At 39.8% G+C, this 23,921-nt stretch overlaps 1 protein-coding gene and 1 pseudogene across 1 annotated transcript in view; both read left to right on the forward strand.

Moving 5' to 3' along the window:
• Positions 1-5,248: 5,248 nt before the first annotated feature.
• LOC139445671 (G2 and S phase-expressed protein 1-like) overlaps positions 5,249-23,921 on the forward strand; it is a 33,162-nt gene continuing 14,489 nt past the window's right edge. The window contains 10 exon segments of the mRNA XM_071226862.1: positions 5,249-5,266; positions 9,397-9,471; positions 9,473-9,506; positions 14,149-14,259; positions 14,476-14,622; positions 14,867-14,927; positions 15,982-16,534; positions 20,790-20,960; positions 21,972-22,389; positions 22,969-23,089. Of these exon segments, the coding sequence (XP_071082963.1) occupies positions 5,249-5,266; positions 9,397-9,471; positions 9,473-9,506; positions 14,149-14,259; positions 14,476-14,622; positions 14,867-14,927; positions 15,982-16,534; positions 20,790-20,960; positions 21,972-22,389; positions 22,969-23,089 (1,709 nt within the window).
• Positions 18,229-19,308, forward strand: LOC139445266 (uncharacterized; annotated as a pseudogene).

Raw genomic sequence — 23,921 nt, forward strand, 5'->3', positions numbered from 1 at the left:
CTGCGTCATGACTGACGCAATTTCAAAATATCTATGTTATTGTTTACAGCTTTGGAATGAAAATATTACAACTACTCACCTGAACTTAATTAATAAACATTTTCCGAAGACAATATATCCAAACGTCTTAATATTTTCTCACTAAAAGTTAACCATGACATATGTTTATCTAGATGTGTAGACTCATAAAAAATGAAAAAAAAAAAAAAAATATTATCATTGTTGCGGTGAATAATGTGATTTGGCTCAGTCACAGTATGTGGTTAAGCGTAACCTATGGAACGGGGTAAACGGAAGTTGTAAGAAAATTTATAAAATAGATGACAAACATAAGGTCAGATATACATGATATACAGACAACACATTTTTATTACCAGATAGTGTAACAACAGGATTAACTTGGGTAATTCAATTCAGATTTGTTATGCTATTTCCGATGACAGATCATGACAGCCTGAAATGAGACTGAAGAAAAGTCTGTGTGTATTATACACAAGAGATATTTTTTTCAGGATTTAATTGCCCATAATTAGGGGTGCGTATTATACACGAATGAATATGGTATATACGAAATGTTAAGCTTTGGGCGTGTTTGTTGTTGCTAACAAAACTGTATTCAACCAGAAAATATTACGAGTGTTCACAATTCTTCAGTTCAACTTCACTGTTGATAGATAATACAAGATAACTAGATAAAAGATGTAAACAATGGTAAATGAGTTAGTGGTATTAAATTAAAATCTGACATGAAATGTATTTTAATATCCATCCATGATTAAAAATTATGTCTCACAGTTGAGACTGATGTTATTTATTCATCCTGGATTAGTGTCACTGTAAATTGTTTCATGAGCTGTGAAGTAATTAAAGATTGTGAAAAAATAAAACCAACAAACTTTGTTTTTCATTCATTTATCCTTTTTTTCTCTGTAGTACAATCAGCTGAGAACATTAATTAGCACTTGTTAACTTAAACTAAAGACATATAATATTTAAAAGATACTTAACTTTAAGTGTAACATTAACAGTGAACACTTTAAATTTCATTAATCATACAATAAAATATTTTTGACTCCCAAAAATTCAGAGGCTGAGTCAAGGTGACTCTCAGATATTGGAGTCTAGGGGGAACCCTGCCTAACCCAATCCTAGCTATTTAATTTGTGACTACTGACACACTAGGCGGGTCGGGGGTATTAGTGAGCCACGCTCACTTTTGCACTTTTTCCATCGAATTTGCAATAGCCAATGCCTGGTCAACAGTCAGGTCATTTTCTGCAAACAATTTCCTTTGAATCGGAATAGTTCTCAAACCAAGCACAAGTTGGTCCCGAAGCCTCTCATTTAAAGTAACGCCAAACTCACAGTTTTGCGAAAGTCCCTTCAATGCAACCAAATATTGCGCAACTATTTCACTTTCACTTTGCATCAGTTTGTGAAATCTGTATCTTTCTGCAATGACTAGTGGTCTGGGCATGTAGTGATTCTGTAGACGTGTCACTAAGTAATCCAATCTGTGGTCTTGCGGTCTCGCAGGCAAAAGTAAAGATTTTAGCACTCCATATGTTCTGCCGCCGAGCATGGAAAGAAATCCGAGCACTCGTCGTTCGTTCGGAATTTCCTTTGCATCAAAGAACAGAATCACTCTTTCTGCATACGATGACCATTCTTCCTTATTTTCGTCAAATTGTCCAACTTCACCGATGATGCCCGCCATTGTGATGATCACGAGCAGTCCCACTATCATTTGCAAAAAAAACCACCCCAAAAAACCTGCACTGCTGAATAAAAATGTGTATCAGCAAAGGCCAATTGTTAAATTCATCCTTGCACATAATATTTCCGTAGTTTGAAGTTTTTATCCTCGTCGCCACTGTAATGTATTTGTAAAACTGCACATCATGTTCAGGTACTTGTACGACCCGCACCTAGACTAGGAGGACCATCAAGCAACATTTAGCCCTTGGATTACCTTTCCAAACAACCCTTAATGATCCTTGTGGGGCAAGGCACCACTTTATAATCAAACACCGATTCTCGATCTTTATAGGGTTTAGGCACTTTACGATCCTGACAGGGTCAGTCACCACTTGACAATCAAACACCCCTTAAAGGGGCACTGATCTACCGCAATTCCCTGGGACTGGTTGTTGCCTTTGTTATAGTTTTTTCCCAGTGAGTACCCGGATGTATAGCAGAAATCTAGACTAGTTTGCGACCTCGGCTGCGCCTTTCGTAAGCGCATTGGTCACTTTTATGGATACCGGTAGTAATAAGGGCGTATGGTCACATTGATCAACAAAATGAAATACAGTTTTCGAGATAATAAGGAAATGTAGGTATCTTTGGGGGTAGCATCGGTAATGGTGACGAAGTTTTGATAAGTCACTTGCTTGGTAATTTTGCGATTTTCGTTTACACTATTTTTACTTGCAACACGAAGTAAATATTTCACCTAAGCATTGCTTTTTTATAGTGTGCATATTTTTTTACTGTCAAAATGTGTAACATATTTATTAAACTTCTATATATTTTACAAAGTGACTGAAAAACATTTCGTTGAAAAGTACATTTCTATGCTGTTTGGCTTCTAATCCTACATAATAATCTGTTGTGATGTTTGTAGGCCCTTTTGATAGTCTTAATCAATCTGGACAGATTTCTTAGTCAAAATGGCTGAATTATTTACACATTTTATAAATTGCCTGAGAGAATCACATTTTACAAATTGACGGTAATATATACATGCTTACAAAGGAAAAGATCGGTGAAAACAACGTCTATCGCGCATTGAAGGATTTCCCAACCAAGGCGTAGAGAAACAAGAACGAATCGGTTCAAATGAAGGAAAACAAAATGCAAATACCATAATTACAACCCACCAAATTTATGTGTATAAATTTTAGGCAGCTTCCTTGTTCGAGGAATGTATCCGTGAATATCCACACAAAGGAACAATATCCCACTCGTCTGCAGCTGTACAAAGAAACTTATTTGATGTCACGTGTCTCTGTAACAATCAAATATTTTAAAAGATATATATCTTTTCGGGATATTATAACCCGTGTTCGTTTCTCAACTGATCACTTGGATTGTTTCAGGTGTTTCACATAGATGTCAAGTCTCAAGGGTCGGGTGAGAAAGCCCACGTGACAACTATTTTCATAACGACCACGGTTCCATTGAGTGATAGATAACAATGATCAATCAATCAACGTATTAACAGTTAACCCTTTGAACAAAGTATGTTGTTTTTACATCGGCACTTCACGCCATGATATGAGTGTATTCCCTTTGTTTTAGTAAACCTAGACATGTAAACACTCACTTTTGACATATCCACTGTGCAAGATAACAGTGATTAATCAATCAACGTATTTTCTGTTAATCCTTTGATGACCAGGAACGATCCCTTGATTTACAAAAAAAAGTAAATGAACTGATCATTCATCTCTTGCTTGGCTGCCACGTGCATATGACATAACACACATTTCACCTCACTTCAAACCTGGATTTAGATTGAATAATTACCCCAGACACAATAAATGCCAAATGGGAACCTTTGTCAGGTAATCTAAGTGGTGTTACCACTAATTGTACCTGTAATAAATTCATTAACTGAGCATCAAGGGAATGACGACAAATACACAAGTGTAGGGTTATACAGAAAACGTGGATGACAACTAGGGAGTAGTAATCGTCTTATCGACGCAATCCAAAACCCGAAAATACTTTCACTGCATGGATACTTTTTTTAGTATTAACTATAACCATCTGGGGTATTTCCAAATTATGACATCCGATGAACTCCGCCGTTCTTTTTGTCTCTTTGTTTAGGCTGAAGAAATTAAATAACATGCGCCCTTTGTTGAAATCTTTATAGATCACAGTTAACCAATCAGTGTTTATGCAAAAATGCGTAAAACAAATATTGCCTCCAGCCTCCAAGTTCATTTAGCTGTCCTTGCAGACGGTAGCCCAGTCTCTGGTCATGCTCAGTTGTGTTGCGTATCATCCGGGTACTCACGGGGAAAAAAACAATAACAAAGGCAGCAACCAGTCCGGGGAATTGCGTTAGATCAGTGCCCCTTTAATGATCCTTATAAGGTTTAGGGACCACTTGACAATCAAAGACCCCTTAATGATCCTTATAAGGCTTAGGCACCACTTGACAATTCAAACACTCCATAACGATCCTTATAGGGTGTAGGCACCACTTGACAATCAAACATACTTTCACGATCCTGACAAATTTTATCAAGTTTCGCAGAAGAAATGCCTACTGCTGACACACATAAAGGTTAACAATCAGGAGCGGATGACTTCTTAAATGGGCGGTTATTATTTGCATCAACCAAGCCAGCGAGACTGACCACCCGATCCCATTAGTCGCATCTTACAACAAGCATAGTTGCCATTTACAGGAAGCATGGGTTGCTGAAGACCTATTCTATCCCGGATCTTCACGGGTCAACATGTTCAAGCTGACAGGAGTTGGATCCTCCATGCGGCACTTATATTAAAATCCGAAAAGGTGACCCCAGTAAAGTGCATCTTTCTTACAATGAAGTCATTCCAACCTACTATCATGGCTATTCAAATCAATTCAAAGCCTGTGTACTAAATCGTTTAACATTACGTTCCCAAGCGTTCATACATAATGACACAAAATAAATTTCCCAAATTCACCATCAGACTACTTGGTAAAGGTCAATCAGTGTGCGATATTTTTAGACTCTTATAAAGTTTAAACTGGCATTGCAACGTCGACATGATCGACCTTATCATTGATTGTCAATACGCAAATTCGGTTCGAAAAGCAACGATACCAAAGAGCAAAACAAAAGACAAACCTCTTCTTGTTGACTCTTAGGCACTAAGACAACTGCAAAAATACAAATAAGCTGAAAAATGGCCCCAGCGAATAAACCATAATGCAGAAAGTTGTCAAACAAGGTCGGTTCATCGATAATCACCGCCATCTTGGGAGTATTTTGAGAGACGTATTCATTTACGATACTGCTGTCAGAAACATATTTATCATTTACCAGTTTATTATTAAATATATAAAGATTCAACCTAACAAAAAAGGTTTAACATTATTTAGTGGAGGAACCTGTTTAATTATATATATCTCAGTATGTCGTAGATATAAACAGAATAACGATTGTTGGCTTGAATCCAAATTGACCAATGAAAGCTTCGAATGTTACCCATGTGACAGTTTGAACAACCGAGCGAAATATGAATGTTGAATTGGGCAAATGTAAGCATTTTTATAGATTTTAAAGCATTATCACTTTATGAGTTTAGTTTCATTCAGTAAATCAAGCTGTGATCTTGTGTATTTTTACGATACGTCAATGCCTTACATTTGTATGATTCATCCACAGGCCTGTCATGTTGGCTGGACTGACACCAGGCGAGGTGAAACGGCCAAAATGTTCATGAATAATATAATATCTTAGCTGCATATAGATATGCTTGAAGTAATTGAGTGTGTAATGGCAGTTACAATATGATACTCGGGTTTTTTTTGCAGTCTGTATTATCAGTAAGGCACACATGCCAGACACCAAGCCTAGCTGAACACTAAAACATTTCTGTCACCAGACAAATAATTTATCAGTTGCATATACGCATGTCATTTATACATACATTACATAAATTTAGGTTAAGGGTATTTATTTTTCCCATGTAACTGCCTATCTGGCTCTTTTTGTTGTTATCTTCATTGCCAAAGTAATAATTCAGGCTAATTGTGTTATACCCGACCTTGGTACCTTGACTTGTACCAAGAGTTTTATGTTGATATCTTTTTCTATCCAGCTTCTCTCTTTGGCTAGCCAGTATACTTGGTTACCACTAGTATCGCAAGAATTCCTGTTCAGTGTATATCTCATGAGCCAGTGTCTTGGACTCTGGCCCTATCAGTTTAATTCAGGAGTTAGTTCAGTTTAACAACCATGGAGCCAAATGAAAAACAAATAATGATTCAGATTCATGTTTTATGTAAAAACATTGTCATTAAATCAAATCATTCCAGATCTGATTTGAATGAGATATTTGACATACCTTGAGAATTCAGTACCAGAAAAATATGGAGCACCTTTACAATACAGTACCACAACTTCTTGTGAGGACGATCTCTGCTGTGAGTCATGTCATGTCTCAAAGACATGCAACCAGTGTCATGCCTACCCGTTACGGAAGTGAACGAAAAGGGTGAATAGGTGACGAACACTTACGAAGGTTACGGGTAGGCATAGCATCTCGTGACTTTAGCCTATGGACACTTACTGATGATCCTGATGCCATTTGGCACACTTGTCCCATTCCGTAAACTCCATGATACCGAGTGGTAAGGAAGGAGCCGTTATGGCAAGAACTGAAAGCAGCTTTTGGCGTCAACTATCAGGTACGCTAAATGACATGGGATTTAATAATTCGTCGGATGATTTTTGTAACAGAAAAGTGTGGTAGGAAACACTGTAAGGATAATGTGGATAATTGTAAGGAACGAGGGCGGCATGAGCATGGCTAGTAACGACACAAGGGTGAGTTTGCTTATGAATCAGTACTGAATAAATGTAGCGGGTGAAAGTGGCTTGTGTGAATGTTCCAAGACAGTTTTCAACAGCCCAAATATTTGACACTAAACCATTTCATCCTTTTTTTCTTTATGTTTTTGTGTGAAGAATATTAGGAGCAGCCAAAGAAATCAATAATAGCCACTAAACAGGTACCTACCCCCTAATGACCATAAAGGTGTGATTGATTGTGAAGGGGATCCAAGGGCTAAGGATAGAGGTCGGGGTAATTCAATAGTCACTAACACTGGCGACATTTGGATGTGTTCAGCACCAATATAATATACCTAATAAACTGCATCATGTCCATAAAAATGAAAATTTATGAACCGAAAAAATAATATATGTATATAAGTTCCCATTTATCATCATTTAAGCCACTTGAATTAAAAAATATCTTAATAATAATGGTACTCTCATAAACAAGCGCTTGCTATAAAATGCGCAGCCGCAGGCTATATTTAGTAAACAGATATTCAAAACTTTCAACAGAGCTCCAGATAAGCTGCGTATCTGCGTAAAATACGCATAAAAAATGCTGAAATACGTAGTAAAATAAAATCCAAGCCTATCAACTACGCAACGGGCATTACAGATTCGCCACAAAAATAAAACTTGTGTGTATCAAGTAACCCTGCGTATTCGATTAGCAAATCAGCAACATATTTTGAAATTATAAACGGACATTCCGACAACCTTGCCAAACTCCACGATGACAGTTACATCATGATCATTTGCCATCACACTTTCTTGTGGAAGTATTGTGGTATTTTGGAGTCCTATAAAGCTCTCGAACCAACACGACACCAGTTTGCAGGGACTAGATGAATAGTGTTTTTAAATATTTAACTTAAAAACCCACATGTGTAAAAACTAGTGGGTAACATTAATTTGAATACGCAGATAGAATTACTGATACCCAATGATTTTAAAATGCATGGGTAAAATACCCACAACACCAAAAGCTTATCTGGAGCTCTGTTTCAACATCACTGGGAGTATTCAAAGACATTGCATGTGGAGATGATAGATCACTGGGAGGAGCTTATGCACACTCGATGACCCCTGAAGTCACAGGGCATTGTTTTGCGAGTGTGACTGGCAACAAAATACTACAAATTACGTCATAGGGTCACATGTTTGAAAAGTTTGTGGTACTTTATTCAAAAGGTACAAACATGTCACAATACCCTTTGACGTAATTTGTGGTATTTTGTTGCCAGTCACACCGGTGAAACAAATCGACCGTTTTCGTTCAGTTCTGTATAGTTGTAGGCATGACCAGGTAAACTTGCATTTAACTTCACAGTGTGGGTGCAGCTCAGTTGGTTAGCTCTCGGCTAAGAATCCGAAGGTCGCGACTTTGCACCCAACAGATTCTCACAAAAACTGTTTGCTTGTCTTTGAAACACAGGGACCTACGACAGAGATCGTCCTCAAGAGACGCTGTGGTACTGTATCCTAAACGTGCTTCAAATATTTGAAAGGATATTGATAACAAATTTCAGATGAAAAGGCACTACTCTATTTGATTCAGTATACAGTAGAAATATTAATCAACAAACAAGGCTTGTTAAAGATAAACATTGTCAATAAACCGATTAAAAACCCTTCAAATACTTAATTTCTCAACATTTTCAGTTGTAGACTGATGTGAAAAAATCATTTTTTTATGGTGTAAGCAGGTTTGCTTGAACAGTGTTATTGTAACATGCTTAACATGCTACAAGTGAATGTTGGCAAACCAGCAGCTGATAGCATGAGCAAGAGATCATAGTGTCTCATTGTGAAGATCTGGGTTGGAATAGGTCTTCAGCAACCCATGCTTGCTGTAAGAGGCGACTTACAGGATCAGGTGGTCAGGTTTGCTGACTTAGTTGATGCATGTCATCGTATCCCAGTTGGGTAGATCGATGCTCATGTTGTCAATCGCTGGATTGTCTGGCCCAGACTTGATTATTTGCAAACCACTGTCCTATAGCTGAAAATATTGCTAAGTGCTGCGTTGAACAACAAACAAACAAACATCATTGTGTCAGGGGCTCAGGGAACAAGGTCATACATTTAGCTGAGTTGCACAGCAGTAGAAATTGACCTTGAATAGTGAGGACACATGTAATTTTGAAATTTTACTCACCACAAGGATAGACTAGACATTGATGAGTCGACTTATGACAGTTTCTCTGCCTGTCACAAATTGTATCTTCATGCCAGGAACTATTCCTCCGAGAATCTCTATATTTTTATCACAACTCTAAAATGCTGTCAAGAACCTCATTTTTAACATTTAGGACCCCCATCCCTGGATGTTTCCACATACATGTATCACTGCTGCACCCCTTTGACTGCTAAATTTGAGAAACCGTGCAATAAACATCAGTTCTAAACACACCATTGTGTAAAACAAAAACAAAAATTAAAGAAAACCTACCAACCCATATCTGTTCCATGCAACCTGAACATGCTGAAACAATATTTTTTAGATTTGGCCTTATTATATTTCAGTGCTACATATTCTATTTCTTGTCAATTGAACTTGGATAACCAATTGGTGCAATGATTTCAGTGAGTGAGTGAGTATGGTTTTACGCCGCTTTTAGCAATATTCCAGCAATATCACGGCGGGGGACACCACAAATGGGCTTCACACATTGTACCCATGTCGGGAATCGAACCCGGGTCTTCGGCGTGACGAGCGAACGCTTTAACCACTAGGCTACCCGACCGCCCCCAATGATTTCAGAATCAGTGTACAAATGAAATATCATATTTTGCTCCATATTAGTTTTGACATTTTACATTCCAGTTCTTAAAGTTATATGAAGCTGAAGTGGAATCAACAATAAAACAACTTGAAAACCAAGGCGTGAAACACGTTTCGTGTGTTAGCTGTGAACCATATTCAAAGAATGGCAGGTACAAAGAATATAAATGTTTTTTTAACTTATCCTGCATTACTCCTTGATGCATTTACTGCTTGTTCTTGACAGAGAAAGAGCTGTGTGGAGTCTTGCTGAAGAAGAAATTGTTTTAACTAGCTGAGTGGCAAACGGCAAACCCCATCACACAGCTCCCATGTGACCACTGAAGGGGTGATGTCACAGATCAGCACAATACTGCTGTCACTCAAAGAAGGAATACCTATGTGTTGAACTCACAACGTTGTTTATAGAATCCTTTATGTGTTTTTTCTTGTCAACTATATTGTGCATACAGTTTGTGTTCTCACATGATTTACGCCATAGCATGAATATTTATCGGCTGGTGGCGGCATTCACCACGGAAATCACAGGTGTTTTGTTGTTTCAAGTAACCGTAATAATGTTTTTGGTCACGCTTTTTCGTGGCATTCGTTCTGTATTCATTGCCTGGTACTTTATTTGTTGTCATGTCTTTGCAATAATATTGTTTATTAAAGTGGTGGTGTTTTGCGATGTATACGTAAACTTGTGTATCATAAACCCACATGGCGGGGTCAAACGATTATAGCGTACATAATCGGTCGGGGATGCATTTTGTTTACACTCTGCTCTTATTGCAGATACATGCCAAGTTGTAGCGATTGCACTTTCATGTGCACCCAGACTTCCAAATGTAAAAAAACGTCTTGCACTCTTCCCCACAACTTACAACCAAGCTTCAAGGAAACGGCAGTCTCAGCAGGCCTGGAGACACTGTTGCCCCAAAAGCTTCTTAGCCCGCTTCTGAGACCGCTGCAACATTACAATGTTTACAACCACCCATGTCTCATCGTCAGGTTCAATGTCTACCGCTTCCGTTGTGGTCTCCTCACAGGCACTAATGTGACCCCTACGACCCTGAGTTGCCCCTGTTACAATGTGTGGCGCCTACCAACCCGAGTGAGTCTATCCCACAGACTTACTACCTATCAAATGCCGTCTTCGCTTTAGGCACCTCTGGGATTTGGAAGTCTTGCCCTCCAACAGATGCCTCACCAGACATCCCCGTGCCTTATATGGATCCTGCATGGTCCCACTACATGCAGTTGCTGCAACAGACCATGCCAAGGTTTCCAGCGCCTCTGGCTCCTCCGTCCTCAGTCATACCTGCGCCTCCACTTTCAGCACCTCCTCTGAAATCTCTCCAAGCGCCTCTCCTAGTGCCTATACACGCTCCTCTATCAGCAACTATACAGGCGTCTCCACAGAAAGGAGGACTTTCCCATCCACTCTCAGACCTTGTGGATCATGTCCACTCTCTAGACGAGGACCTTCATCACATGACCGGTTCTAACCATTCCACCTCTATCTGTGTCCCCGACAACAAGTTGGCCAATGTGGAGACAGAACTTAGGTGCTCTTTAAAGCCACCATCTGTCATGGCTTCCATCTCCAGAGCCAAAATACATGAATTATTGGAAGACAATCCCAACATGGACCATCTCACCACTGTTTTGGCTTACTTACAGTGCCATATTGATCATATGTGTACCCATATGCGCGCTGCACTCATTGAGACTACCACCACGCACTGTCTTGGCTACTTGGCTCTCTCGGATTGGGAGCTGGATTTCAAGAGGGACCTACTCTGCCAACCCTGGTTGTCCACCTCCCTCTGCCACTCACACTTGGGTATCAGGCTTTGCCAGTGACGAGACTGCCCTCATGGCCCTGGCTCACGCCTCTGCCTCCTTTGAACCCTCCAGGTTGGCAACTGCCAACCTAGGCGGAACTCTCTTAAGCCATGTGGACGTGACTCCTCCATTTTTTGTGGCAGGAACCAAGGAAAAGGGAAGTCTTCAAGATCTTCCTAGCGACGTGATCACTCCAAAGGACTGACAGGTGGCACCGAATACAACTCCAACTACACCCTGCACTCCACCAATCCCGCACTCTGCACCAGTGGCAGGCGCTCTTGGGTTTCTCTTAGGTTTCCAACCTCCAGAGGGAGACTCCAACTGTGCACAATACAGCTGTTCCTTGCTCCCATCATCAGGCGCCAAGACCAGTCTGTATCCATTGCCATCTCGGACCGTCTCAAACTCCATCTCTGATGGTGGAAGGTGAAATCGAACGTCTTTCAGGTCCAACACATCCAGGGCTGTGGCAACATCCTTGCAGATGCCCTCTCTGGATCAGACAAGGTAGCTCCACCTAGACGCCTGTCAGCACCTTGGCCACCCCAACATAGACCTGTTTGCAAAAAGCCAGAACTACTGGGTCCGAACCTTCAAATTGCTGGTACCGGACCCTCAGGCTTAGGCAGTCGACGCATCCAGCGTCCCCTGGAAAGAACTAAATGTGTATGCCTTTTCGACACAGGGCATCAATCCGACTTTGGTCTCACACTGGTGGCAGGTGAGTGGTTGGTTTGTTGATCACAGGGAAATAGCTTCCTCTTACCCTCTCCAATTCCCAGACTGGCTGAATTTCCTGATCCACCCGCACAGCAAATGATCCCATCAGGCTCCAGATAGGCCTTAAGTGCCTTAGGCTACTCGGCTAGAGTGGTGAGGGCAATTACCCTAGCGCATAGACCGTCAACCAGGGGTCTGTACGACAACGAGTGGCGCTCTTTCGAAAGTTAATGCAAGGAAAAACGCCAGAACCCAACCTCTGCGTCTCCCCAATTCTTGGCAGAATTTCTTCTATTCTTGCACCACAAGTGTCATCTGCATGGCCACACTATCACGACCTACCTTGTTGCCCTCAAATCTGTCTTGGAAGTTCCAGAAGATCGGAAAATGACACAGATACTGGAACTCCAAACTTTACTTCGCTCTTTCCAGCTGGAAGACAGAAAGGCCAAGTTTAGGTGTGAACGTGAACTGAACGTTGTACTAACACTTCTGAGAGGCCTTTTGAACCACTCCAGCGTAGTATAACCTCACTAATTAAACGGTTTTCCTACTGGCTCCAGCTACAGCAGCATGTGTAAGTGTCCGGTTTGTGCAAGGAGTACAGGGATCTGTTCATCTCAGACGGTGCAGACAAAAATCAACTCCCAGGACAGCCCCACGGATCGGTCCTAATTCTGCCCCTATGTCCAATGAGGGCGCTGCAACGTTTTTCAGACACTCCAAGAAACGCCATGGATAAAGACGCTCATGGAAGAGACTCTTCCACTGTCAACTGCATCCATCTCGGAAACTTCCTGTACCACACTCTCTTTTTGACTTCGCTCCATCATACTTCGGGTGTATACATTTGCTGGGCTGCCTCCACCTACATCGTCAAACCCTCACAAGACGCGAGTGGTTGCTGCCACAATGGCCTTACTCAGTAATTGCTCCCTCCCCATGTTCATGGAAGGTTGCTTCTGGAAGTTGGACGCAGTTTTTAATAGTTTTTGCCTCTCACTTCCTCCATGACATCTCAGTCACTGATGTCCATGGTCTCCACAAGTTTGTCCCTTTGGTTTTGCCGCAACAACTGTCACAACCCAGCAAACTCAGAGAGAGAAATATACACATGATCCTTGTCTTATGATTGTATGTATGTAATAAATCTTTAAATGTTGACTTTCGTGCCGAGTGATTTGTTTATTGTTCGGATTTTCCAGACCGAGTCCCTATTGGAAGGTGGTTTACCTTACCTCATCTGTACATTTTAGACTACAACTTCCAAGTCGCCGTAAGGTGCAGCTGTTCCTAAAAATAGAATGGTGTCCCGAACCTTTATTCCGCTCGCCTCTGCCTTGGGTATTTGGGATGTAGGTTTTGGGATCAAAGATCCTCTCTATGGATGTTGTCCATCGTTCCTCTTTGCATCCTGGATCGGTTCATGAACTCAAATGTGTTTGAAAACCTTGACGAAGTGTTATAAGAGATGCCGGACAGTTGGGAGATCGCCATCCTCTATGAAGAATCAATACCAGTCCAGGATTGATTTAAGTTGTCAGTTGTTTCGCCTATGCATTTACAGCTTTGCGGTCGTTCTATGAATGACAACATACATGAAACACGTTCAGCATGTATTCATGCTGTTTTGTTCGAGTATCATTTTGGGATTGTCAGCACCAGTTGATTGTGTGTTTTAACGCTCTCGAGTTGATGTCATTAGGCAGTGTTTTACACTTATTACACTGTTTAGATCCAGCTTCCTCGTGTATATTTCATGGTTGTAGTCTATACAGGCTAGGGTATCTGCAGCCTACCATCCAACTGTGGGAAAACATGCAAAGCTTGAGAGAATAATTTTAAAAATTTTGAAATTTTAGTATAAATCGTATATATATATATACTCATCCTATCTCACACACGATATGCCCACCCGACCATCCCTATAGCTGGCAGAAAAACACATGTGGTCAGCTCGTGGAAGGTTTCCGTGCAGGGGAGCACATAATCCACCCAGTTGTTGGTCATAACCAAATAGGTGCTGGGGTGTGTTCGGGTGAAAGTTTTTGATTTTGAAGCTAAAAATATGGTTCAAGCACATTTCCAGATAGGATCGAAGAAGAAGATATGCAAAGTGTGAAAGAGGATAAGTATATAAATATACAGTTTATACTAAAATTTCAAATGTCTTATTACAGGTAATTTTATCCTAGTTGCATATATATATATATATACAAGTGTAAACACTGTTATTTTCAGATAGTGACTGTGCTGTTGGTGTGTTGGTTGACCTTTCTGTACCTGATCCATTTGAAGAATTCTTAAAAAATAAAGACATTGAAGACAAAGAAAATGTTTTTCCAAACAATGGTAACCTGCAGAATATCATACTTTTTTAAAGATTTTAAATGATATACAATTATTACTTCCCCGGTTAACTCTCACATGCTTGGTAATAGTCAAAACATTATTATGGAATACTATAAAGAAAATCGTTTTAGAGGTTTCTGACCTGTAATATATATTTTAACAACATTTTTTGAAACATGTATTAGTAGCTTTCTCCTCTTTCATCGTCTTGAACAGATCCGATAGAGATTGCTCGCAGTGATGATAGTGAAAGACGTTTGAGTCACACTCTTCAGAAGCCTTTGGAGCTAGAGGACAGAATTCTGAAAGATGTCACAAAGACTGTTGCAGGAAATTCTGACAGAAACCTGAAAGAGAGCCCTGGTAAGAAACTGGAAATGTATGCTTATTTTAATGTAACAGCCAAAGTAAGAATTTCTAGTTGTGGTAAGGCCATTCCTGAAGAATTACAGGAACGATTCCTTTGAAGAGTTATCCTATAAACTTTGTTTATGATATACAATGTATAATTGTATTTAATTGTGTTGCTTATGATTTTGCTTTAGAAAGTTTAAAGAATGTTTATTGAAGTTAAGATAATGATAAAGCCTTCTCTATTTGTTTCCAGAAATCAAACTTTTGGATGAAGAAACTTTTGACTTTGATTTAGCCATGTCACCACAAGTGAGGTATGTAAAGGGTTGACATTGTCTGTGTTCGTTCCAGGGAAAACATCAGTCATAAGTATCTTTATTACCCACAGCATCAGAAGTAACCAAATTCATAAAAATCGTATGTGCACAAGTGCAAAAATCACTTCACGCGCACCAGTGTATTGTTCATAGGGGTGAAATGATACAGCAAGGCCATGATACTTATCATACCATGATACATAGGTCACGATACGATATGTGTCGCGATGCGCATAATTATTTACGTCAAATTGTGTGGAAACTTCTTGCTATGAATATTTCAGACTAGGTTCAAAAGGAACAACTAGCTGTTGACACATGTTTGTCATGGCTATTTTCAGTTGTGAACTTGAAACGCTAATTACAACACATTTTGCGATATTTGACTGACAAAAATGCTGAGGTCATTAAACAAGTAGTAATATATTTTATCAAGTGTATCCTATGGTTTCGATACAGAAAAAAACCATGTCGTGTACTGTATCGTCACATGAACACTCACAATGCACTGATGTATCGTTTCACCCTTAATTGTTCACTTCATTCTGACAGCACTGTTCACATCATTGTTTTGCTGTAAGGTCTGAATGACGGCACACAAGAAATGACTTTGTAGCTGAAGATTGTTGATGTCATTCGATCATAGTAGTTTTTTAAGATGACAGTCGTCATCAGTGCATTTTTTTAAAGGAGAGCTGAAAGGATTAAGAAATAATAGTAATAAAACATTTATTACACTCACATGTGTCGGGGCTGTTGGGTAGCCTAGTGGTTGCAGTGTTCGTTCGTCACGCCGAAGACCCAGGTTCGATTCCCGACATGGGTACAATGTGTGAAGCCCATTTCTGGTGTCCCCCGCCGTGATATTGCTGGAATATTGCTAAATGCGGCGTAAAACCATACTCACTCACTCACATGTGTGTCAGTATGTGTGTCATACTGACACATACTCATATGATAATCTATATCTATTGTTCATTTATTTTGTATGAAGTTAGTAAGAGATCATATTTAAGTTTGACGCTAATGACTATGATTATGTTTGCAATAGCAGCAGCATCAGCAAAGACATTGATGAAGACGATATTGATGAGGAGGAAGTGTTTTTTGGTCCAATGGGGTTCACAGAAAGAATTGTAGCCGCAACAGTTCCAGTCAAAGACATAAAGCCTATGAGTCCCCTGAATCCCGCTCAAATTGCCCAAGTGGTTATGGAAGCACACATGGTTGCATGTAGGATTGCCAACATGAAACCTGAGCAGGAGAGTGCAGACGAGAAATCTCCAGTCAAATGCAAGCTCTTCAGTCCCAATGGTAGAGTCCACACACGGAAAGGCACCTTTGTCGTTAAGGATGACGAAATGCGAAAACAGTCACCTAACATTCGCATGTCTATACCATGTATAGACTATGATAACAGTGAGAATATTCCAGTGAATAGTCAGTGTGCCCCTCAAACAGACAGGCCAGTGGAAGACACAATATCAGAAATAGTATCAGATGGTGGCAGAAAGAAGCCAAATGAAGAACAGGTTAAAGAGGAGAAAAAGCCATCACGTCTTACTAAACTGCCAAGGAATAGAAGCTACACATTACTTAAAAAGGTTATTAACAAGTTAACTTCATGAGATCTTATTTTGCATATTTGGTTACAGTTTGTTAGTTTTGCTTAATTAATCTTAGATTTTGCTTCATTTATATAGAATAATTCTCTTTAGTTTAATCAGATTAACTAACAGATTTACAGAACTAGGCTTGAATTTCTGGGCTCGATCATAGCGCCACCAGTGGCTATTATGAGTGATGTTCACTCTATGTCCTCCTATTGACCAATCAGATTCCACCCCTCATGTCACTTGCGTTTGTTTAAAGCAAAATGGAGGTGCTCAGTCAAGATGATCTGACCGATAATCAAGATCTATATTTTATCTTATCCTGACTCATACTTATTGCTTATCTCTCTCTCTTAGAAAGGGCTACGCCCCGACTTTACTCAAGAAACCCCCGTTATCTTGCAAGCCACCGGAAATACCTTATCGGAAAGAATTGTTGCCGAAGTTAACCGAAGCAATCAATTCACATCTCAACAAGGGCGCAGTTGAGATAATTCAACAACTAATTACTAACACCGGGTTTCTATTCGCTGATCTTTTTGGTTCTCAAAAAGAATTCAAATGAAAAGTTTCGTTTGATTTACAACATGAGAAAATTCAACAAGAATTCCCTCCCAAAACCGGAGGATTTCAGAATGATTCAACAAATGATAAGACAGCACGACTATCTCGGAAGCATCGATCTACAGGATGCTTACCTACACATTCCCATAAAACGGACTTTCAGGAAATATTTATGTTTTCTCTTTGAAGGACAACATTACCAGTGGGCGGTCCTGCCCTTTGGAATTTCCATGGCCTAGTGGCTAATTACACGAGTGACCAAACCAATTGTGACATTTCTTCACAACAAGGGAATTTGTTGTGCTCTTTACCTAGATGATGGGATACAAGCCCATCAATCAACAGAGCTACTCAGACTACAACTAAATTTCACCCTGAAATTATTAACACAACTGGGTTGGTTAATAAATTTTCAGAAGTCCGATCTACAACCATCTCAGGACCTCCAATTTCTGGGGATCAGATTTCTAACCAATCAGAATCTGATAATGGTACCAGAAGATCGGAGGATAAAAATCAAGACTTGTTTGCCAACAGCAATTTACAAGAAAATCTCAGTCAACCAATGGCAAGTGATACTAGGCTGACTCACGTCAGCCCAAGAGTGGACGGTCCGAGGCAGACTACACTTACGCCCTATTCAGAGATGTCTAAATCCATACCTAGAGTACCAGGATTTAAAACTGCAACTACCACAAACATTGAGGAAACACAGTTAGAGGCAGAAAAGCTCTACCACATCAATTATCTGGAATGTGAGGCAGTAATCCGTGCATTATTTCACTGGGCCCACAGTTAAGAAACCAACGTCTGATGATCAGAACAGACATTTCAACTGTGGCATACAATATAAATCTTGACCCTCCTGAAGTTGACATTTCAGCTTTACGAGCTAGTAGACAATCTGAACTTAACAATAAAGACAAGTCATAAACCAGCAGTGGCAAATGTCTTAGCAGACGCCGTCACCAGACCAACCAAACCATTACCGACAGAATGGAAGCTACACACAGAAGCATTCCAACTGGCAAAAAAAGAAAGAGGTTCCCCATCAGATAGACCTATTCGCAACCAGATTCAACAATCAGATAACAACATTTGTATCACCAGTGCCAGACCCACTAGCTTGGTCAGTCAATGCTCTGTCAATATCATGGGAGGGACTAAACGCGTATGCGTTTCCTCCACCAGCCGTGATATCACAGATATTACAAAAGATCCTACACACGAGCAGCCTACAACTGCTTTTGGTAGCGCCTTACTGGCCGGCGAGAACGTGGTTTCCAGATCTCATAGAACTAGCAGGAAATCCAATATTAAAACTTCCAAACTGGCCAAATCTACTGCTACATCCTCACTCCAATCAGGTCCATCCAAGACCAGATCTATACGAACTTCACGTATGGAGCATATCAACAGCAGTCTCGTTAAAAGAGGATTTTCCATGAGAGCAGCTAAGGCAGTCTCCGTAGCACTCAACGAGGAATCTCTATGACGATAAATGGAAAATTTTTGACCAGTTTGCAACATCCAAGGGTTTTTCTGCAGCCAAAGCTACTATACCACAAATAGCAGATTACCTATGTCACTTACGAAGTACAAGGAATCTTAAAGGTTCAACACTGGGCACTTATTTGGCCGCTATCAGTTCTGTACTGACAATGGCTAACGGGATAAAACTTACTAAAGTTCCCGAGCTGATAGCCCTACTCAGATCATTCAGACTTAGGGACCAACAGAAAAGATTTAGAGCCCCAGCATGGGACCTAAATATAGTGCTACAACACCTAACCAGTGATGCATAAGAACTGCTCCAACAGGCCGACTTTGTACACCTGACTCAGAAAACCCTATTTCTTCTGGCATTAGCTACAGCAGCCAGAATGTCTGAAATCCACGCGATAGACTTCAATCGCATCACATTTGACAGTGGTAACAACTCATCAGCGCACCTTGGCTTAAGATGGGACTTTATTGCAAAGAACCAGTTACCAGGCCAACCAGACAGACAATTCCATGTTCCGGCTCTTTCCTCCATCCTTGGTGCAGAGGATACAGAGGATTTATCACTATGCCCAGTCAGAGCCTTAAGATTATACCTTCAAAAGTCTAAACCTAGAAGACAAGGTTTTAAGTGACTATTTATTCCTTTATTAAGGAATACACACACAGAGGTATCCAGAACAACTATCTCATTTTAGATGAGAGCTGTTATTCTCAGAGCATACAGAGCAGTGGGATTGGATCCCCCTTCAGCCTCCAACCCTCACGAAGTAAGAGCCTTAGCCTCAACTTTGGCACTTCACAGCAACTGCTTCATAACAACTATTATGGAAGGCTGTTTCTGGAAATTAGATACAGTTTTCGCCAATCACTACCTCAGAGACCTTGCTACAGAAGACTTAGCTGGTATTCACCAATTCGGACCATTAGTTGTGGCACAACTACTCACGAATCCTACCAGACGACATTAGAAGATCACACTCACCCAATATCACGTAGACTTGTTGACGTCAGGTTACTGTTCCATAACCAACGACTGAGAGTCCATGCCCCCTGTTTTACTATGTAATTCAGCACATGAGTGAGAAATGATTGTGTTAAGATTATTGCCCTTCTCTTAACACTTTAATCATTTAAGGTGAACAAGAATTTAATCTTAGAAACCTTATAAATCCACAAATCTATATGATTTACTTCCATTTTGCTGCCCACAAAAAAGGAAGGTGGTCCCCAAATAAAGATTTTACACAGAAGATTAACAACGTTCCTATGGGGTTTATAGAACACATTGACGTTAATCACACATATAGGTGGAACCAACCACCTACTGTGAGATTCAAGCAATAAGTATGAGTCAGGATAAGATAAAATATGTATTTTTTAGAGTAAAAATATCATTTATACTGATCCTGACTCTTACAAATGAGTACCCTCCCGGCCTTCCCCTCTTTCCACTGAGGTGTTCCGACCATTAAGTAGGAAATAAGAGAGAGTGAGGAGTTAATGGGCTTGGTCACATGGTTCCGTTGCACATGCGCAGAGTGAGGGTGCGTTTGGGTGAGCTGTTTTCTCTGTTCTTTGGGAACAGCACAGGACGTTTCCACTACCTATTCGGAAGACAGAGAGATAAGCAATAAGTATGAGTCAGGATAAGTATAAATGATATTTTTACTCTAAAAAATACATATTGTAACAAAAGGGGTCTTACTTTGTCAAGTGCATCAAATCATATCAGCACCTTGATTAAAAACATGAAAAGATTTGGAAAGTTGGCAGTACACATCATGACATGCTTTGCAAATCCTTCAATCAATTGAAATCTGCATGACAGTTTACGAACCGTTTAGACTCTTTAGTCCAGCCAAAATATAACTCCATTATTCCAGCCTAGTTCGGGAAGGGTGGAAACTGGTCTTTTATTGTCAGTTAACTTCTTTGCTTCGGGGAGATGTGAATGTGTGTTCTTGAGATTGTCAATTCTGACAGTCAATGCACAAAACTTTTTGAGAATATACTCGCCTAAACATCTTTTTCCACTATATTTTACATCTTGCATATGGACTGTCATGATCTCGACATACTAGATGAGAATAAATTTGATTTCAGACTAGTAGCAAAATGGTAAAGTAAAAGAAATATGTGTATTTAAGATGTATTTTTGTTTTTATTTTTTTTGAAGGCCCCAAGTACTGAGAGTCTAGATTTAGTAGGTCAATCAGAGAGGATGCGACACCAGAGTAGTGGCTCTGACAGAGCCTCCGAGACTGGCAGTGTTGCCTCTGACAACAGTGATGTCCCCTTCACTAAACCAGTTGGCCAGGTTAGAGGCAGTCTGCAGCAGAAACTTAAGGTATGACAAATAAACATTGATAGGAATTTACACGTGACGAGATATAAATATATATATCTTTATTTACAATGAAATAAATACAGTTAACTATAATGAACTGAAAGGGACCAATAATTTTAGTGCGCTATAACCGTTCGTGTCCGCTATGTTCGTTATAAGCATTTCGACTAAAGTATACAAATGGCCAGGACATTTCGTTATATCAGTCAGTTCCTAATAAGTGTGTTCGTTATAAACATAGTTTACTGTAATCTGCTAGTGATTCCGTGACATTTGAATGGTTAACCAAACAATATCTTTGGCGTTTATTTCTATAAACCGAAAAGGAGGCATGGGTGGTGCAGTCATCTAAGGCACCGGAATTCTCTGTGCAGAGTTGCGTCCTTTGGACACACCAGAAACCTATGATTGTGGTTTCGAATCCTGGTTTGTCCCAATTATGTTTCAAGGTTTGTCAGCATCATACCCGTGCTCATCGGTTTCACCGAAGTGGTAAACGTCAAAGACCTGCATCACTTCAGGCTTTCCTCCAACATAAAGCTGACACGCCGTGATATAACTGGAATACTGTTAAAAGCGACGTTAAACCCAACTCACTCACTCACTCACTCACTCACTCACTCACTCACTTACCCACTAATAAACTACTGTTTCCTGCTTGTGTTGCATTATTGGGCTGAATAAGATCACTGATTTTGCGCTGTTGTTTTCAGTTATGTTAAGCATTAAATATGCAGTCTGTTAAGAAAATATAGTTGACATATTTCATTCATATAATTAACTTCAATCCACTATGCAGATTTACACAGTTTGCAGACTGTTTTTTTACATTTATACCTCCATAAAGTGCACAAAATATTCAAGTCGATTCATAAATGGTTACTGCTGATGGCACGTTGTTGCAATTAAACTAACACATCAATCACGTAGTTAAGAAATATTTGGCGTACAAATTAAGGATGTAAGAAAAGTTTGATCATAAAACAATGAGCATATCCATTTGGTTTCTAGGCCCCAGTGGGTAAAGGTAGCCACAGTTCTTCTCGTATGTCAAGACTGCAAGCTCCAGGAGGGTCATCGGGTCTGAAGAAACCAAGTGGCATGGTGAAGCCAGGGAGCAGCAGTGCACTGACAGTCAAGAACTTGCAGAGAGCTTCTCAAGTTATCAGTGACCAACAGACACAACATCATAGAAGCCTCTCCAACTCCTCCAACTCCAGCTTGGGCTCTTCCATCTCAAACAAGTCTGCATCTCACCTGCCAGCTAAAACTGGTATGCCCCTGAAGAGATTACAGCTCATGCAGCCAAGCAAGATACAGAAGAATTCACTTGCCTTGAATAGGAGCAAGTTGTCTGAAACATCAACAAAGAAGTCATGTGGACCCATGAAGGCTGTGGCTCCATCCAGTACAGCACATGAAAGCATAGGTAGGTTGAGGATCTGGAATTCTATTCAGTGTGACTTTTTAATTTATGTAAAACAATTATGAGTGATGATCTATCATTTCATTAAAATATTTAAACAGTAGAATGTTGGTTACTATCCAAGCTGGAACTTTTGGCATAATGTTTTGTATAGTTTAGTGTTATCACATGGATTATGGGTAGCTGAGCTTGCTTGACCAAATACCATTTTACTGGACTCATGCTTCAGACTTAACAGGAAGATTTCAATAGAATATAGAATGTTTGTTAACTACACCCTCATCAATATTTGTCCATTGTTGTCATACGACAACACACATTCAGCCAAAGTACTTAGTTATTATTAATTGTTATAAAAGGAGCTATTTGAAAATTATTATGAAACTAGCTTATCAGGTAAGAGGTATCTTGGCAGCTGCAGATGTAGATGTAGATGTAGATGTGTTGATTCCTGCCATCTAAGGATAGAGAGCGAAGTATCTAAACTGAATAGACACTCAAACAAGGTGATACAGAGTGCTATGTGTAGCACCTGTTTGTTTTGGGTTTGGATTGAGTCAGTCACACTTTCAATATGTGCAGCCCAGTCCCCTAGACAATCTACTGGTACATCAATGAGGACCCGAGGAACACCAGTAAAACCAGACAAGTCTGTTCAGCCCAAGAATCTCTCCAGTAGCTTCAGTACTCCAGTCAAGGCAGGGTTAGTGGATGGCAATTTACTCCTGTTCCTGAATTTCATCTTGTTGATAACTAATCCTAGTTCTGTGTTATTTTTATTTGTTTTGTATTTTTTGGTAGCATTTCTTTATCAATCAGAGCATGTCAATGTCAAAACAGAATCTTGGACAAGATGATTAATCATGTTGTATCTTTCTTATTGTACACAATGGAAGCCATTTTGGACAACGCGTTTATTTACTGTGAGACTGGGAGTTGAAACTTTGTTGGCAGCAAATAGTAATTTGGTTTTTACAATTTCAAATCTTACATTCATCACTGTATGATTGATTATGTAATATTGTTCAAATTAAATTAAATTAAAATATTTGCCATAAGAAGCACCCTGGGCACTTAGAAGATTGACAAAGGGGGTGCTTTTTAAAATTATACAAAACTTATATTTCTTTACAGAGATCAAGAGATAGTGAACACACTTCATTCTAACATTTTTGATAATGGTTACTTGGAAATTATATACCCCTTCTGTGCTGATTTTTCAAAAACACTGGATGTAAATTTTCAGTCTTGTGCAAGGGTGCTTTTAAAGATAGTTACAGATTGGTCAAAAAGTTATTGGAGTACAATATTTGTTTCACATATGTCTACAATTCCTCAAATGATGTAGAAGCTATTTGAATATTGGTGCTGACAGCAAATCATATCACATGGCTGACATTTCTATCTCTTGGGACTATATTTCCAGGTGAGATTCGACGCTTTGAAACTTTGTTTTTGGTATTCATATTTATACATATTCAGCAGCTTTTTGATGAGTAACTTGAGAGGAAAGCAACTTGCAACTAACAGCTTGA

Source organism: Haliotis cracherodii, unplaced genomic scaffold (genome assembly GCF_022045235.1).
Source record: "Haliotis cracherodii isolate W230 unplaced genomic scaffold, xgHalCrac1.p SCAF_6, whole genome shotgun sequence".
NCBI lineage: Eukaryota > Metazoa > Mollusca > Gastropoda > Lepetellida > Haliotidae > Haliotis > Haliotis cracherodii.